The following is an 18,181-nucleotide window of genomic DNA, read 5'->3' on the forward strand; positions in this document are numbered from 1 at the left end:
TTATAGAATATTAACTCAAAATCAGTGAGCCCAAAGCAAAGAAAATCTGTCCAATTGTAGAACACAAATAAAGCCACTGCTGGTACAGATACAAGTACTGTACGCTCATGTCACTTGAAAAAAATAAAATCTTACTAGAAACAATTTTATTACATCAAGCAGAGCAGTCAGTCAAACACCTCAAATTCAATTAGTCATGACATTCACAATTTTACATGTAAATGCGAAGTCTTGGAATGCTCAACCGTCTCTAGCATAAATAATACTCCCTCAATTCAGATCATGGATTTTTCACCTGATGAGGCCAATATCCATAGCATGTCCTAAAATCCTGGATCCCAGGAAATTGTTTGCCTCGTCTCAGTCTCTTCGTAGCACACTACTTCATCTCCAGGTCTAAACTCGATGTCCTGATCCACAGAGAGGCCACACTCCATCCCCGTCTTCACCATCTGGACATCATCTTTGTGGTGCTTCAGTGCTGTCAAGGAGCCTGCAGGTAATACAAGACGCCGCACACAGTTTTCACTCTAATCAAGAATAAGAAACCAACTTTCACCAAATGTATTTGTGACTGACTCAAGAATAAAGGTGACCCCGTCGTCAGAGTACATACAAGATAAGCCACAGGTTTATCACATGACATTATCTGTATACACTAAGCAACCGGTTTGACTAATTACCAGTATGGAGCATTGATAGTAAATACAGAATTTCACATACTTAAAAATATGTATTTGAAAGTATAGTGTAGATATGCAGATGCTCCTAAAAGGCTTCTATGGAATGAGGTGCTCATTTAGATAACATCCTATTTCATAAAGGAAAAGGTTAGATATATTTGATCATTTAAAACACAATACAACCACACATGTGGATAATGCTTTTAAAATTGGGGATGACACAAAAAAACTTATTACCATTGTGGTCCTCTTAAATAAATGGCTTAAACAATGTACAAACATAAGCTACACAGTAGACCTAGCCTACTAGGCATACTTGGGTTACAGATCTAATAATAATTAATATATTTTGGAACTTGTATAGTGCTTTAAAGAATCTCAAAGCGCATAAAAAGTCAAACAGACAAAAAATAGAAATGGAGACAAAGTATTAGGTCTGAAAAACGCATGAAAAGCCACCACATCTTGGCAGTGGTTAGGAGCATTCCCTGAACAGTCCCTGAACTTCCTCAGCTATCTCTGGACACAGCATGCAATCCTTGGTGTAATACTTCCAAACAGATTAAACAAAAAGTCACATTATTTTAATCCAAACAGCAAGCTAGCTAGCTAACAAACCCAAATATGGACTTTTCATCACAATCCTGCAAGTCAGAGTCCACAGGATATAGTGATCAAACCCTAGAGCAGCCAAATCCCCCCAAAATACATTTAAAAAATGTAAAAAAAAATACTAATAAACATATGTACAATATTTACAGAGCTCTCTGCCTGGGCTACAGTGCCATGGCAACCATGGAACCGGAGGTGTTGGCATCTCCTCTTTTTTAATGTATTTAAAAGTATCAGCTAGATATTGAACCGCAGTAAGGATCCTGGATGAGTGACATTCCCTTTAGCTATTCGGTATTGTAGTAGGTCTTGGCGCTATCTTGCTTACCCTCCCAGATGACGTCTCGGCCTCGGACCAGTCGGAACTTCATCTTTCTATCTAGCTGACCCTTCTGGACTCTACAGCCGGCGACAGGCACTTTCTTCTTCCCAACAGTCACGTCAAACATGGCCAAAACAGATGCCTCCCCTAGAAAGAGAAGACGAGGAAAAATACTTTCAATCCATACGAGCCGGAAATCGGTCTCCTGCTGTACCTAACCCCTCCGCTACACAAACACACATTAGGTTGAAGAGGCTGGAGCAGAGGGCAGCCACAATGCAGCGCCCAATGAGCAGTTTACGGGGTTAAGTTAAGATCACTACCACCAGAACTGGGATTCAAAACAGTAACCCAAACTGTGTGAGACGCAAACAATACATTAGGGTTTCTAGCACAGTCTATTCCCAGTTTAGTGAAAAGACAGTTATCCAGTGTTTTTAAACTGCATTCAAACCAGCAAACAAAGCAACTAACACTACCGATATACATATCCTTGCATGATTCACTATTTCTTCTAAAATAAGTTGAAATGGGGAAAACTTTGTGTTCCCACGTGTATGTGTTTGATTTACAACTGCATAGGATCCCCAAAAAGTTACAGAAAATGTTTAAGTCAAAGAAGGAAAAAAAATGTCCTGAACTGAATTACTCAGAATTCAAATTAATCTGGTTGGAGACTTAAGTGATTCTTGTTAACGGTATAATTGACCTCACCTGTGTAAATTGCAGGTGCCTACACAGTAAAAATAGCCATGAGACATGTTTTGAAAGAGAAAACTGAATATTCTGCTCCATTGCAAAAGTGCCAATTTATTTGACCACTACAGTATGTCATTTTTGACAATTACTATGTCATGTGTACGTTTATTGATTCGATGTATCCCAGGACTCCCAAGAACACTCGGTAACAATTGCCTGTGTTGACTACCCTGATTTATTCAATTAAAATACCACACACCGATCACATTCTCCTTCACAGACGGAGGGAGTTTACTGCTCAGCTCGTCCTTTAGGTCGTCGATGAGTTTGTAGATAACTTTGTGCATCTTTAACATGATGCCTTTCTTAGTGGCCATCTGCTGAATGGACTTATTGACACCCACATTGAAGCCGTATATGGTGCCTGGTCATGGGAAGAAATAGCAAGTGTTACTATAACAATAAACAAAACATTTGTCAACATAAAATAAAAAAGACCTTAAAACATTAGTTTACCAATAAGACTTATTTTTCATTTTCAAAAGTGTAAATATAGGGGATATAATAAGACACTTATATAACAGGTAGGCAGACAGATCGAGGGGATACAAGAGCACATGCTTGAAGGGACATTAAATCAATGGAATGTGAGGGAAATAATATTTAGATGATATTTAACTGGTTATAGCCCTTTAACCTTGTACCCGTAGACGGGTTGAAAAATGGCACATTTGGGCACTGAGAAGCGCCTAAATTGGCTATTCAGTAAAATATTATAAATGACGTCAGAGCTCAGGCTTCACAGCGCTGTATTGGTTTCGACTGACAGCCATTCTGAACATGAGCACTGCAACGTGACAAGAAGTTGCCCCCATCCCTCCAATGGAGTCCAAATGTGCACTTGACATTTCCATATCATAAAACTAATGTCATATATATTTATGATCACCATGTTTGATGTAGTTAGAAGATTACATGGCGTCATACTCTGGGTTGTTCTGAACAGAATGAGCCTGTTTGTCTATTGTGAAGAAAATTTGCTGTGAAAGTCTAACACTGTAAGATCGTATTTCATACCTTAGCTAGTCATGTTTGCTTTCGGCGATTTGTAAAAATGGTCAGTTTTTGGATTGTGTAAACAACAGTAATTGTGTGACGGCGGGGATGCAGGGTTGTGTTCCAAACAAAACAAGTATGCTTGCTCTAGATCTTCAACAGCACAGCTAGGAGAGCTCAAAAAAAGGACCTTATAGTTGAAGACTCTTTTGAGTCATGGAAGTGCATTGAAATTACTTTGGAGAAGTGTGTGGTCACGTCAGAGACACCAGTTAGTCCTCTCACTCTAACCTTTGTCATTTTATTGTCTTATGTTGCACCTACTGCACCATTTCAATTAATATTCTTATTATGTTACTGAATGTATCCAGAGTATTTTCAGATTTCGTTATTGGCTAATGCTGTGAAAAGTACAGTAAATGTGAAATACACATACAATCAACAGTGTCATGTTTGGATTCAGTCTTTTGTCAGGTGAATTATTATGTCCTAGACTTTGGTCTAATAATTTCCCCATAATCACCAAAATGTTCCCTTTTAATTGCCATCGTGCTTATACCATTCAAATGTATTCTGTAAGAAACACTTCCATATAGGCCCATTCCCATGAGTGTAAAGGGTTAAAATCATTACAAACAAAGTTTGTTGAAGTGAAAGTAAACCAGATGTGTTTTAAGTTGAGTATTGGATAATAACTCTTAAGACAGTTAGAATGTACTCATGGGGCATTCTAACTACAGCAGTGATGCCGGCATTTCAGTCTTCTATTGAGACCAAACATCTCCCTTTTCAATGACATGGTGTGATGTGTGGAGGATGCACCTGAGAAGGTCTCGGCCAGGTTGAGATCGTTCTCGGAAACATCTCCGATGCCAAAGTGGACCACCTCCATCTGGCACTGGTGATGCGCATCGTAGCTCTCCAAGATGTTCAGGATAGCCTCGACAGAGCCATCCACATCACCTGCAGTGGCAAAAGACAAGTCGGTATGAAATGGCATATGCTTTATTATAATTATTCATAGCATTATTTTTTAAATATGTTGTGATTAATTTAGTTATTTCATGATGCATTTAATATAAATATTGAAATATGATTTTAATTAGGAGCATTTCTATTCTGTTCTGTAATTGAATTGTCTAGCCATGTCATTGAGTTATTCAGATTCATTCATTGATCTAGTCACCTTTGACAATGAGTGGTAGGGAGAGCTCTTGGGACTCCAACTTCTCGCTGGGCCGCATGGCCATGAGCTTTTTGTTGGCCTTGTACAGAGCAGACTTCCTTTGCCTCCAGCTGAGGTGGGCCAGGGGCTCTCGCTCCTTCTTATAGCTCTCTTGGTGCTCCCGTTGCTTTACCTCAATGGCTTGCATGTCCTCCTTCAGTTTGTCCTGTTCCTCCTGGTAGCACCGCCAGTCCACCACCTCCCTTGCTCTTTTCTATAGTTGAGTGGATAAAGATCGATAGAATGGGGTAATATGGTGTCACAACAGATATATTAACAGACGAGACAAAAACAACTCAGAGCTCAAAAGTGACTATGGTCTGAGAAATGCTTGTAAGTCTGAATTGGGGCGTTACTCAGGACCATGATCTCTCTTCTGACGAACATATCAAGACTGTTTCAAGGACAGCTTTTTCCATCTACGTAACTGCAAAAAATCTGAAACTTTGTCCAAAAATGACGCAGAAAAATTAATCCATGCTTGTGTCACTTCTAGGTTAGACTACTGCAATGCTCTACTCTCCGGCTACCCGGATAAAGCACTAAATAAACTTCAGTTAGTGTTAAACACGGCTGCTAGAATCTTGACTAGAACCAAAAAAATTTATCATATTACACCAGTGCTAGCCCCTCTACACTGGCCTCCTGTTAAGCCAAGGGCTGATTTCAAGGTTTTACTGCTAACCTACAAACCATTACATGGGCTTGCTCCTACCTATCTCTCTGATTTGGTCCTGCCGTACATACCTACACGTACGCTACTGTCACAAGACTCTGGCCTCCTTACTGTCCCTAGAATTTCTAAGCAAACAGCTGAAGGCAGGGCTTTCTCCTATAGAGCACCATTTTTATGGAATGGTCTGCCTACCCATGTGAGAGACGCAGACTCTGTCTCAACCTTTAAGTCTTTATTGAAGACTCATCTCTTCAGTAGGTCCTATGATTGAGTGTAATCTGGCCCAGGAGTGTGAGGGTGAACGGAAAGGCACTTGCCGTCTCCGCCTGGCCGGTTCCCCTCTCTCCACTGGGATTCTCTGCCTCTAACACTATTACAGGGGCTGAGTCACTGGCTTACTGGTGCTCTTCCATGCCGTCCCTAGCAGGGGTGCGTCACTTGAATGGGTTGAGTCACTGACGTGATATTCCTGTCCGGGTTGGCGCGCCCCCCTGGGTTGTGCCGTGGCGGAGATCTTTGTGGGCGATACTCGGCTTTGTCTCAGGATGGTAGGTTGAAGATATCTCTCTAGTGGTGTGTGGGCTGTGCTTTGGCAAAGTGGGTGGGGTTATATCCTGCCTGTTTTGCCCTGTCCAGTGGTATCGTTGGATGGGGCCCCAGTGTCTCCAGACCCCTCCTGTCTCAGCCTCCAATATTTGTGTCGGGGGGCTAGGGTCAGTCTATTATATCTGGAGGATTTCTCCTGTCTTATCCAGTGTCCTGTGTGAATTTAAGTATGCTCTCTCTTTCTCTCTCGGGAGGACCTGAGCCCTAGGACCATGCCTCAGGACTACCTGGCCTGATGACTCCTTGCTGTCCCCAGTCCGCCTGGCCGTGCTGCTGCTCCAGTTTCAACTGTTCTGCCTGCGGCTATGGAATCCTGACTTGTTCACCACGTGCTACCTGTCCCAGACCTATTATTTGACCATGCTGGTCATTTATGAACATTTGAACATCTTGCCCATGTTCTGTTATAATCTCCACCCGGCACAGCCAGAAGAGAATTGGCCACCCCTCATAGCCTGGTTCCTCTCTATGTTTCATCCTAGGTTCCGGCCTTTCTAGGGAGTTTTTCCTAGCCACCGTGCTTCTACACCTGCATTGCTTGCTGTTTGGGGTTTTAGGCTGGGTTTCTGTACAGCACTTTGAGATATCAGCTGATGTAAGAAGGGCTTTATAAATAAATTTGATTTGAATATTTTATCAGTGTATGATGACTAGCCTTATGTTTTATGCTGCTTTGTGCAGAGGGAACATCAACATTACACGGTGATAAACTAAACTTAGTTGAATGCACTGACTAAGGCAAAAAGACTGGAAGTAGTTATTTGGCAGATCTAAAACTAGCGAATTAGATTGAGATTAACTTCTCTCGCTAGCCAGCGGGCTAACCAGCGAAAAAGCTAGGGGTAAACAAACAGTGACGTAAGTATAACGTGACAGGTTTACGGTCAGTGTTAACAGGTCGGGTAACGCAGAGTGGCAGAATAAGTATCACTCAAATCACTTGTTGTGGCAGCGAATTATGTTAATAATGAAGCTACTGAAAATGTTTATTGAAACTACCAAAAAGTGTCAGTAGTTTAAAGTTAGGCTAATTACATGGGAGTACCCTACCTCCGTACTCTGCTCTGAGGCGGTCACACTAAGCCATGCCTCGCCGTGTGTATCTATAGTGCACCTGTGACGGCCAATACAGCGCGGCATGGAACGCTGCTTGTCCAATCAGCATCCAGGATCCAAACAAGCCGTTTTAGAACTGACATTAGCGTTATTAAACAATCTTCACTGCAAATTTAAGTGGGAGTTGTCAGCACAAGGATTGACTTGGCCGGCTGCATACGTGACACGTCAACAATGCATGGTATTGGATTGTGTCTGAAGGCAATTAATGAATCAGATAAGGCCTATTCCAACTGTAATACCGGTACTCCTCATTCTCATAAATAAATAAAAACGTCCAGATATTGCTTTGAGGCTGGGTTGTATGACTACCAAATTCGTAGTTGGCTGATTCAGACAGGCTTTAGAATTCCTCTACTCTTCTAATAATGCAATATATGTCACCTCAGACTTAATCTCGGCAACCCACAACCAAAATCTTGCCGAAACGCTGGCTACTGGATAAGGTTCTGGGGGAGAGGTACACTGTAAATAGGTTCACAGGAACCATTGTTCCTCATCTCACTGTCCTAGGAAAGACGTTACATTTATGTTATGTCTGTCCAGGAGAGATTACCTCAGACTCTACTTCCAGGATCTCCTCGCCGGCAGAGGGGAGCTCCTTCCACCCCACTATCTCCACAGCAGTGCTCGGCCCAGCTTCTTTCACTGTGCAGTTGTTCTCGTCAAACAAGAAGCGCACCTTGGCCCATGTCTTCCCCGCAACCAAAGTGCAGCCCTTTTTTAACGTGCCTCGCTGGACAATTGCTGTCGTAACTGGCCTGCAAAACAGGAAATCATTTGTAAAAATGTATTTGTAAGCAGCATCTTATTGAACTGACATTCATTTAAAAATAGTTTAAACATTTGAAATGTTTACCGTTACTCCAATAATTTCACTCAAATTGTAATGGATTATATGCATTTGACAATATAATGCTTTTAGGTTGTGATTTTGTGTGAATGTTGGCAGTTTTGTAACCCGATTAAATCGAGCTAGAAGGCTTGGTGCAACCATTCCAACAACCAAATGCTAAGCTCATTCTCTCATCCGTGGCTGTGCCATGGGGAGACGCACCCCTTGCCCTTATCCGAGCGGCTCTCGATAATGGTGCCCTCCACTAGGCCTGTCGGGTCACCCTTCAGCTCCATCACCTCCGCCAGGGTCACCGTGGCCTCTGCCAGCTCCAGCAGATTGTTCCCCTATGGAATCATATTGTTGTTTTTTAATGTCATGGCTTTGGCATTATGCACCGACTTGCACAAATAGGTGAATTAGGCTGGGGCCAGACAGTTTTAATCCATACATTTTTATCCACATTTACCAACTTTAGACAACTATTGAGGGACAAAAACAGACAGTGACAAATGCATAATAAGCACATTACAGGAATGACTTAAGTGGGCAGTAGTGTTTGTATTAAGGCTGGACCATGTTTGGCGGACTGTCCTAACCCCCAAGATGAGACAAGGGGCAGAATCCAATTAACAAACATATGCATATATACACACACACACACACACACACACACACACACACACACATTAGGCTTGCTAAATGTCTGACATTTTGTTTCCCACCTGGTCTGCTGTAATAAATGAGAACAATGGAAATGAGTCCATTTTATATATTCAATGATATACACTGCTCAAAAAAATGAAGGGAACACTAAAATAACACATCCTAGATCTGAATGAATGAAATATTCTTATTAAATACTTTTTTCTTTACATAGTTGAATGTGCTGACAACAAAATCACACAAAAATTATCAATGGAAATCAAATTTATCAACCCATGGAGGTCTGGATTTGGAGTCACACTCAAAATTAAAGTGGAAAACCACACTACAGGCTGATCCAACTTTGATGTAATGTCCTTAAAACAAGTCAAAATGAGGCTCAGTAGTGTGTGGCCTCCACGTGCCTGTATGACCTCCCTACAACGCCTGGGCATACTCCTGATGAGGTGGCGGATGGTCTCCTGAGTGATCTCCTCCCAGACTTGGACTAAAGCATCCGCCAACTCTTGGACAGTCTGTGGTGGATGGAGCGAGACATGTTCCAGATGTGCTCAATTGGATTCAGGTCTGGGGAATGGGCGGGCCAGTCCATAGCATCAATGCCTTCCTCTTGCAGGAACTGCTGACACACTCCAGCCACATGAGGTCTAGCATTGTCTTGCATTAGGAGGAACCCAGGGCCAACCGCACCAGCATATGGTCTCACAAGGGGTCTGAGGATCTCATCTCGGTACCTAATGGCAGTCAGGCTACCTCTGGCGAGCACATGGAGGGCTGTGCGGCCCCCCAAAGAAATGCCACCCCACACCATGACTGACCCACCGCCAAACCGGTCATGATGGAGGATGTTGCAGGCAGCAGAACGTTCTCCACGGCGTCTCCAGACTCTGTCACGTCTGTCACGTGCTCAGTGTGAACCTGCTTTCATCTGTGAAGAGCACAGTGGCGAATTTGCCAATCTTGGTGTTCTCTGGCAAATGCCTAACGTCCTGCATGGTGTTGGGCTGTAAGCACAACCCCCACCTGTGGACGTCGGGCCCTCATACCACCCTCATGGAGTCTGTTTCTGACCGTTTGAGCAGACACATGCACATTTGTGGCCTGCTGGAGGTCATTTTGCAGGGCTCTGGCAGTGCTCCTCCTGCTCCTCCTTGCACAAAGGCGGAGGTAGCGGTCCTGCTGCTGGGTTGTTGCCCTCCTACGGCCTCTTCCACGTCTCCTGATGTACTGGCCTGTCTCCTGGTAGCGCCTCCATGCTCTGGACACTACGCTGACAGACACAGCAAACCTTCTTGCCACAGCTCGCATTGATGTCCCATCCTGGATGAGCTGCACTACCTGAGCCACTTGTGTGGGTTGTAGACTCCGTCTCATGCTACCACTAGAGTGAAAACACCGCCAGCATTCAAAAGTGACCAAAACATCAGCTAGGAAGCATAGGAACTGAGAAGTGGTCTGTGGTCACCACCTGCAGAACCACTCCTTTATTGGGGGTGTCTTGCTAATTGCCTATAATTTCCACATGTTGTCTATTCCATTTGCACAACAGCATGTGAAATGTATTGTCAATCAGTGTTGCTTCCTAAGTGGACAGTTTGATTTCACAGAAGTGTGATTGACTTGGAGTTACATTATGTTGTTTAAGTGTTCCCTTTATTTTTTTGAGCAGTGTATTAAAAAAGTAAACCTCCTTCCTATGGATGAGGAACTCACCTTCAGGGCAGAAACGTGGATAGCCTGAACCTCTCCTCCATACTCCTCGCATACCACATCATGGGATAGTAGTTCCTGCTTCACACGCGCTGGGTCAGCTTGATGCTTGTCACACTTGTTCACTGCCACAATGATTGGCACTGCAGACACACCAAAACCCCCCCCACCAATTTTACTATTCAGGTACATAAAAGGCATACAATAATGAACTGTCATTAAATGAGCTCATTGGGAGCCTTGTTCAGACCAACAATGTTATCTCTTGAAACGTCTCGTTAGCCATGAAAAGGCAGTGATGATTTATACTGAACAAAAATATAAAAAACACAATATGCAAGATTTTACTGAGTTACAGTTCATATAAGGAAATCAGTCGAATTAAATTCACTAAGTCCTAATCTATGGATTTCACATGACTGAGAATACAGACATGTATCTGTTGGTCCCAGATACCCCCCAAAAAAAGAAAAAAAGAAAAAATAGGGGTGTGGATCAGAAAACAAGCCAGTATCTGGTGTGACCACCATTTGCCTCATGCATCACGACACCTTCACATAGAGTTGATCAGGCTGTTGATTGTGGCCAGTGGAATATTGTCCCACTCCTCTTCAATGGCAGTGCGAAGTCGCTGGATATTGTCAGGAAGTGGAACGCGCCGTCGTACACGCCGATCAAGAGCATCCCAAACATGCTCAATGGGTGATGTCTGGTGAGTATGCAGGCCATGGAAGAACTGGGACATTTTCAGCTTCCAGGAATTGTGTACAGATCCTTGCGACATGGGACTGTGCATTATCATACTGAAACATGAGGTAATGGTGGCGGATGAATGGGAAGACAGTGGGCCTCAGGACATCGCCACGGTATCTCTGTGCATTCAAATTGCCATCGATAAAATGCAATTGTGTTCATTGTCTGTAGCTTATGCCTGCCCATACCATAACCCCACCAAGGGGCACTCTATTCACAACGTTGACGTCGCCCATACGAAGCCATACACGTGGTCTGTGGTTGTGAGGCAGGTCGGACGTACTGTCAAATTCTTGTCAAATTCTCCAAAACGACATTGGGGGTGGCTTATGGTAGGGAATGCACATTCAATTATCTGGTAACAGCTCTGGTGGACATTCCTGCAGTCAGCATACCAATTGCTCGCACCCTCAATTTGAGACATTTGTAACATTGTGTTGTGTGACAAAATGGCATATTTCAGTGGTCTTTTATTGTCCCCAGCACAAGGTGCACCTGTGTAATCAGCTTCTTGATATGCCACACATTTCAGGTGGGTGGAAGATCTTGGCAAAGGAGCTCACTAACAGGGATGTAAACACATTTGTGTACAAAAGTTGAGAAAAAAGTTTTTTTGTGTGTATGGAACATTTTTGGGATATTTTATTTCACCTCATGACACATGGGTCAAACTTCACATGTTGCGATTATATTTCTGTTCAGTGTATATAGATTTAAAGTGAACAGCAGGAATATGTGTTGTACATGATGCTATCGCCAGCTGCAGTTTGGATTGAATGCCATCAATCCCTACAGTTAGGGTTATTTAATCTATAAAAATATTAATGTCCCTCAAAGATGTCACCCAAAATGTGTTATAGTTGCATAGAAATACCAATATGAAATATGACAGTACCTTGGGCTTTTTTGGCATGTAGGATGGATTCAATCGTCTGCTTCATGACTCCGTCATCTGCAGCAACAACCAGGATGACAATGTCTGTGGCCAAAGCTCCACGGGCCCTCATGGCGGAGAAGGCTGCGTGCCCTGGGGTGTCCAAGAAGGTGATCTTTTCCCCCGAAGGAAGTTGAACTGCAGAGAGAAATCAGGATGGAACCTTCTGAAATCTGTGAAGATAAATCTAACCTCACCGAGAAATGTGGTATATTCAAAATATGTATTGATATGAGGCATCATAGCACCAGGTTGACAAATAACTTTTACAGTTTAGCCTTGCAATGATCTGCATCGACAGGTGGTCTCAAGCCTCAAGCAAAGAGTGGATATGGGGACAGGTCTGAGGGGAGCTTCCGGTGTTAGTCAACATTTTCATACAATATTAATATGATTCCCTTGATTCATAGATTCTGTAAGATTCACTACTATTAGCAGCTAGTTTTATGATCACTAAACATTCCACTAAAAAAACACTTCTTGTGGAGTCTAGGTGTTTCCCTACCCAGGAAGGCCCCAATGTGCTGGGTGATGCCCCCTGCTTCCCCCGCAGCCACCTGGCTCTTCCTAAGGCTGTCCAGCAGAGTGGTCTTTCCGTGATCTACGTGGCCCATTATGGTGACGACAGGAGGACGAGACACCAGGACGGCCGGATCTGGTGGAGCTCTAGAATAAACATTGATTTACATTCAGATGCAACTTCTGTTTCTATTTTATATGTTCATTCATGTGAAAATAAAAAAACTCTAAATATAATAAAATGTTTTAAAAAAAGTTCATATTCAGGTGGTATAACTTGGGTTTTATCCAGGTATGAGCTTGAATGGGAATGTCAGTACCTGGATGGTAATGAGCACTTTTTACCCTAACGCCTACAGACGGCCAACAACCAATTCTCAAGAGGTTTTGTTTTGAAATGTCCAGCATCTGTCAACCAAAATACTCTATTAACCACCCTTCTAACAATCAGCCGTCAAGACAGGTCCTCTACCTTCTCTGAGTGTCTTTGTTCTCACGCTCTTTGGACTCCACCAGCTTGGCCCACTTGAACTTCATCCCAGACCTCTTCACAACCTCCTTGATCCACTGCTCCTCCAGAACAGAGTGGGGCTCTAGGGAATCCAGGTCCACTGAGGTGTTGAGCAGAGCCTCAAAGACATGATCTATGGAATAAATGGTACGCTGTTCAAATCAGTACTACACATCAGACCTGCGTTGTATTCATTAGTGTACACCGTAGCGAAACGTTTTAGAATGGAAAACGAAAACAAGCGTTTCTTATTGGACAAGTTTAATCATCTTGGAACACACTCAATACTTCATACCATAATTCAGTAAAATAAATAATGACTTTAAAGACTATTGAATGATTATACATTAAATTTAATCAGCCTTACCAAAGTCTTTGTTCATAGCTTGAGCCAGTGCAGACACCGTCATCTTCTGCTTTATTTCTACTTCCTGTTTGTCCTGCTTCGGTTTGACTTTCTGAACTTTACTATGGCCTTTACCCTAGAAAAAAAAGACATGAAAAAAAATGTTAATGGATCTAAAAGCATAAGGAAAGACCACAACCACATGATCTCTATTTTCAAGACCTATTACATTTCTTATCATTTGCATTTACAGTGCATTAGGAAAGTATTCAGACCCTTGACTTTTTCCACATTTTGTTACGTGACAGCCTTATTCTAAAATTGATTGTTTTTTTCCATCATCAATCCACACACTTAAATATGACATTAACATAAGTATTCAGACCCTTAACTTAGTACTTTGTTGAAGACCCTTCAGCAGCAATTACAGCATCGAGTCTTCTTGGGAATGACGCTACAAGCTTGGCACAACTTTACTTGGGGAATTTCTCCCATTCTTCTCTGCAGATCCTCTCAACCCGGTCAGGTTGGATAGGGAGCGTCGCTGCTCAGCTACTTTCAGGTCTCTCCAGAGATGTTAGATTAGGTAGAAGTCCGGGTTCTGGCTGTGTGCTTGGGGTTGTTGTCCTGTTGGAAGGTGAAGCTTTACCCCAGTCTGAGGTCCTGAGCAGATTTCATCAAGGACCTCTCTGTACTTTGCTCTGTTCATCTTTCCGTTGATCCTGACTAGTCACCCAGTCCTTGCCGCACGATGCTGCCACCACCATGCTTCACTGTAGGGATGGTGCCAGGTTTCCTCCAGAAGTGACGCTTGGTATTCAGGCCAAAGTTCAATCTTGCTTTCAACAGACCAGAGAATATTATTTCTCATGGTCAGAGTCCTTTAGGTGTCTTTTGGCAAACCAAGCGGGCTGTCATATGCCTTTTACTGAGGAGTGGCTTCCATCTGGCCACTCTACTAAAGGCCTGGTTGGTGGAGTGCAGCAAAGATGGGAGAACCTTCCATAAGGACAGCCATCTCCACAGCACAGAGGAACTGGAGCTCTGTCAGTGACCATTGGGTTCTTGGTCACCTCCCTGACCAAGACCCTTCTCCCCTGATTGCTGTTTGGCCAGGCGACCAGCTATAGGAAGAGTCTTGGTGGTTCCAAACTTCTTGCATTTAAGAATGATGGACGCCACTGTGTTCTTGGGGACCTTCAATGCCCCAGATCTGTGCCTCGAAACAATCCTGTCTCAGAGCTCTACTGACAATTCCTTCAACCTCATGGCTTGGTTTTGCTCTGACATGCACTGTCAACTGTGGGACCTTATATAGACAGGTGTGTACCTTTCCAAATCATGTCCAATCAATCGTATTTACCACAGGTGGACTCCAATCAAGATGTATAAACATCTCAAAGATGATCTATGGAAACAGGATGCACCTGAGCTCAATTTTGAGTGTCATAGCAAAGGGTCTGAATACTTATGTAAATAAGGTATCTGTTTTTATAAACATTCCTCAAAACCTATTTTTCGCTTTAATTGTGGATTGTGTGTAGATTGATGAGGAAACAATTTACATTATAGAATAAGGCAGTAACGTAACAAAATGTGGAAGAAGTCAAGGGGTCTGAATATGTTTTTCTTCAACTCAAAACTTGCCCCTATGTCTCACCTGCTTAGTAGCAAGGAATCTGGCATGGTGGCAGGTCAGTGGAGGTGCAGGGGTCCAAGCTGGAGCAAAGATAGGGAAAGGGAGGTAGTTTGCAACCAGTGTAGGGTCGGTATGGGTTATCAGTCTCACCCTCCTTATCAGGGAGGTCGCCCGATTCATTTCAGTGCTAAAAAAAACAGAATTGTTATTTTCATTTCACATTGGCATCTGCAGTCGTGCTGTACAGTAGGTTAACTACCATTTGCTATGCGGTTTGCTAGCAACATTATGAAAAGGGGCCTGTGGGTCCCCACATCGAAAAACCTGAAGCCACCGTGCTTCTATTTCCCTATGTGGGAGCATCACAAACCGTAGGTTTTCACCATGTTTTGTTATTTCTGTATAACATAAAAATCAACACAAAGTTGGCTCTTTTACAATGTGGGTCATTTGGAAATAGTGTTTGTTTTCCCACAATTTGTGGGATGTGGTCAAAGGGAATTCCTTATTACATGAATATCAACTTTGCATACTGGCTAACACTGCCATTCCAAAATGGCAGCAGTGGCTACTATTAACTAACATGAGGACGAAAGGGGCAGCTTTCCAGGAAAATTTGCAGTATTTCAAACTTCTCAGTGGAGCAGTGCAGATACAAAGATCAAATTTGAAGTACAGTGACATATTCCAGCCCTGCATTGAGGTATGTTTTCTGACACATATCTCACGCTGGCTCCACTGTGTCTTAATGGAACCATGATTGCGTTCTGACTCCAGTGCAGCTCAGTGTAAACAAGTGTAACGGTAGGGTCAGTATCTTCTGGGAAGCTAATTTGCCCATTTAGTTTAAGGAACAAATTACATTTGAAAAAAATATAGAGCTAGGATTATAAAATCGAGTTTCATGTTGTCTTTATTACAGTCAGGCTGCAAAGATTTGTAGAACGCCTGAAGACACTAGAAAAAAAGAACCTGAAACGCAACAGTCGTGGTTGACCTTAGCACAGCTTGTGTTGTTGCACCCACTTCAAAGATGGAGGAAATGGGAAACTTGAACCGGGTTATCGGGCAAATCAAACCTTGACGCACTTCAGCCACGCCCGTACAAAATTGTTCTGTTACACTGCAGTTAACAGAGACTGCAAATACGGTTGTCAAACTCTGTGGCGACAGTGTCCAAAACACCACAGCTCACTGCACTGGACTTCATAGTAAGTTAGCTGGAGTCATTTTGGGGAGTTAGCTAGCTAGATGCCATGATTTTATGTGGCTAGCTACCCACTAGCAATAACACAAATCCGAGGAACTCACCTTGTGATTTAGGCTACCCCGTTTCACCACATTGTTAATGTGGTTTTCAATCCCATTTGCATTACACGTTCAGCGATATCAAACATCCATTTCAACCCTTCACAGGACGCCGCCATGACAGGTATCCCAGCAAGCATTTCGACAGTGTATTGGCCATAGAGATAGATAAAGGACTCATTGTTATAGCTGTACTATTATAGTGTCATTGACAACATTGGCAGCACATATAGACAGAGGACTCATCGTTATATCTGTGCCATTAGAGCGCCTTTGACAAAAATGGGCAGCGCCATTGAGCCTAGGAATTCCCACCCAGTTGACAACTTTTTTACTGCTTTAAAATGGCGGAAGCAAGGTGGACGCCCATGCTAAAACGGCCTTTTGGACACTCGAGCCTTCTATCATTCTCTATGGTATCGACTGGCGGAAAGGGAGAAGCGAGAGGACTGACTCCGTCCCAAATCTTTCTGCGCGAGAAGCAGACCAAGTGAGGATTTTGTGTGTCGAATTTGGTCAATATAAAATGTAATTGCTAAGTGAGGCGTATTTGATCGAATATAAGTTTCGTAATGTTCAGGTTGTTATGAATGTACTGATATAAGTTGAGCCAATTGTTCACATGCTAATATGCCCTCATTGGCTAGAAGTTTCCCTTCCGCCTTCTGCCTTTGCGGACATGTTTGCCCATTGTTTGAGCAGACGGTTCAATATCTTGTCAATATATAGATCATCTTTGGTATCAATCTTCCCGGTAGTGTCGGGTCAATGGTTGTGATCCAATTGCAAGTGTCTGCAGTTCGTCTTTTTTCAGTTGTGCTGCCAATCTCTGAAATAACTTTGACAAAAATACAATTACAACTACAGTCTGCAACATGTTGATGAGTTGGATTGGAGTGTGTACATTTTTCTACCAGTACATAGACATATTTTCAGAATAAAAATGATTAAGTAATTACCATGTTTTCGGTCAAGTGACTCATAAGTAAAAATATTCAGCACAAAGACCTGCTGTAATTGACATTGAAAGCAGCAATCTGGTGATGTTAGCCGACATCCACTACTTCGTCATCAGAGTAATCTGTCATGACTACAGTGACTTTTCCAAAATGTGGAAGATTTTCTGGATAACATGAAAACAGCCTAACCAGCTCTGCTAGGGCGAGTAAAATGGTTTGGGTGAGGGCTAAAGCTTAAGATGTTTCTTGTGGCATTGCACATGGTCAGTGTGAACCAGAGTGACTTGATACAACAACAATGGGCCAAGCAAGCTGTACACACAAAATGGAAACGACACAGGTCTTATTTAATGTAAGAGGTATGAAAGGGACAGTCTGCTGTGAAGCTTTCATCCATGTATATGGGAAAGAGAGTCTACTTACAGTTTGTTATTATACGTTTCTGATTTAGTCAGAAAGTTGTTTTCATTGCAAGTTAAAGCTTGCTGTTAGCTAACTAGCTAGCTGAAGTTTGATGGTTAACTTGAGCTAGCTATGACAATCGGTTTGTATTGCTAGTACTCTATGGTTTGGGATTATAGTTCATTGTTTAGCTAGCTAATGTTAACGTTACATGTTAAAGTTTCCTGTTAGCTAGCTAATGTTAGCTGACGTAAAATGGCTGGCTAGCTAGCTATCATTGTGTATGAACTGTGTGTAATGTTAGCGATGTTTTCTCAGATTGCCATTTCGCATTGCTAGTTATAGCATAATGTTAGCTGGCAAACATTGAACCTAATTGGTTAACTTCAGCTAGCTATGACAATCGGTTTGTATTACTAGTACTCTATGGATTGGGATGATGGTTAATTGTTTAGCTGGTTAGCTACATGTCTAGACAAAAGACAAAGTTAAAGCTTGCTGTTAGCTAGCTGATGTTAGATGGCTAGCTAACATTACTGTATGAACTGTGTGTAGTGATATTGCAGAATGCCATTTCGCATCTAATGTATAATAATGCTAAAAT

The 18,181-nt window shown here is 42.6% G+C and overlaps 1 protein-coding gene across 2 annotated transcripts; it reads right to left on the minus strand.

Moving 5' to 3' along the window:
* Nucleotides 1–131: 131 nt before the first annotated feature.
* mtif2 (mitochondrial translational initiation factor 2) lies at nt 132–16,443 on the minus strand. Of its 2 annotated transcripts, none has more exons than XM_021568311.3 (14): nt 16,220–16,443; nt 14,930–15,095; nt 13,291–13,405; nt 12,885–13,056; nt 12,399–12,559; nt 11,855–12,031; nt 10,210–10,349; nt 8,053–8,177; nt 7,552–7,756; nt 4,559–4,811; nt 4,195–4,335; nt 2,576–2,740; nt 1,624–1,764; nt 132–493 (listed from the first exon to the last, which is right to left on the minus strand). In XM_021568311.3, the coding sequence occupies exons 2-14, from the start codon at nt 15,086–15,088 to the stop codon at nt 324–326; spliced, it is 2,124 nt and encodes a 707-aa protein (XP_021423986.2). In that variant the 5' UTR covers nt 15,089–15,095; nt 16,220–16,443; the 3' UTR covers nt 132–323. The 2 variants fall into 2 exon arrangements, with proteins under 2 accessions (XP_021423986.2, XP_090061065.1); XM_090204939.1 differs by having other exon boundaries at nt 14,930–14,988; nt 16,220–16,374.
* Nucleotides 16,444–18,181: the final 1,738 nt, after the last annotated feature.

Source organism: Oncorhynchus mykiss, chromosome 17, assembly GCF_057628025.1.
Source record: "Oncorhynchus mykiss isolate SJ-2025 chromosome 17, ASM5762802v1, whole genome shotgun sequence".
NCBI classification, from domain to species: domain Eukaryota; kingdom Metazoa; phylum Chordata; class Actinopteri; order Salmoniformes; family Salmonidae; genus Oncorhynchus; species Oncorhynchus mykiss.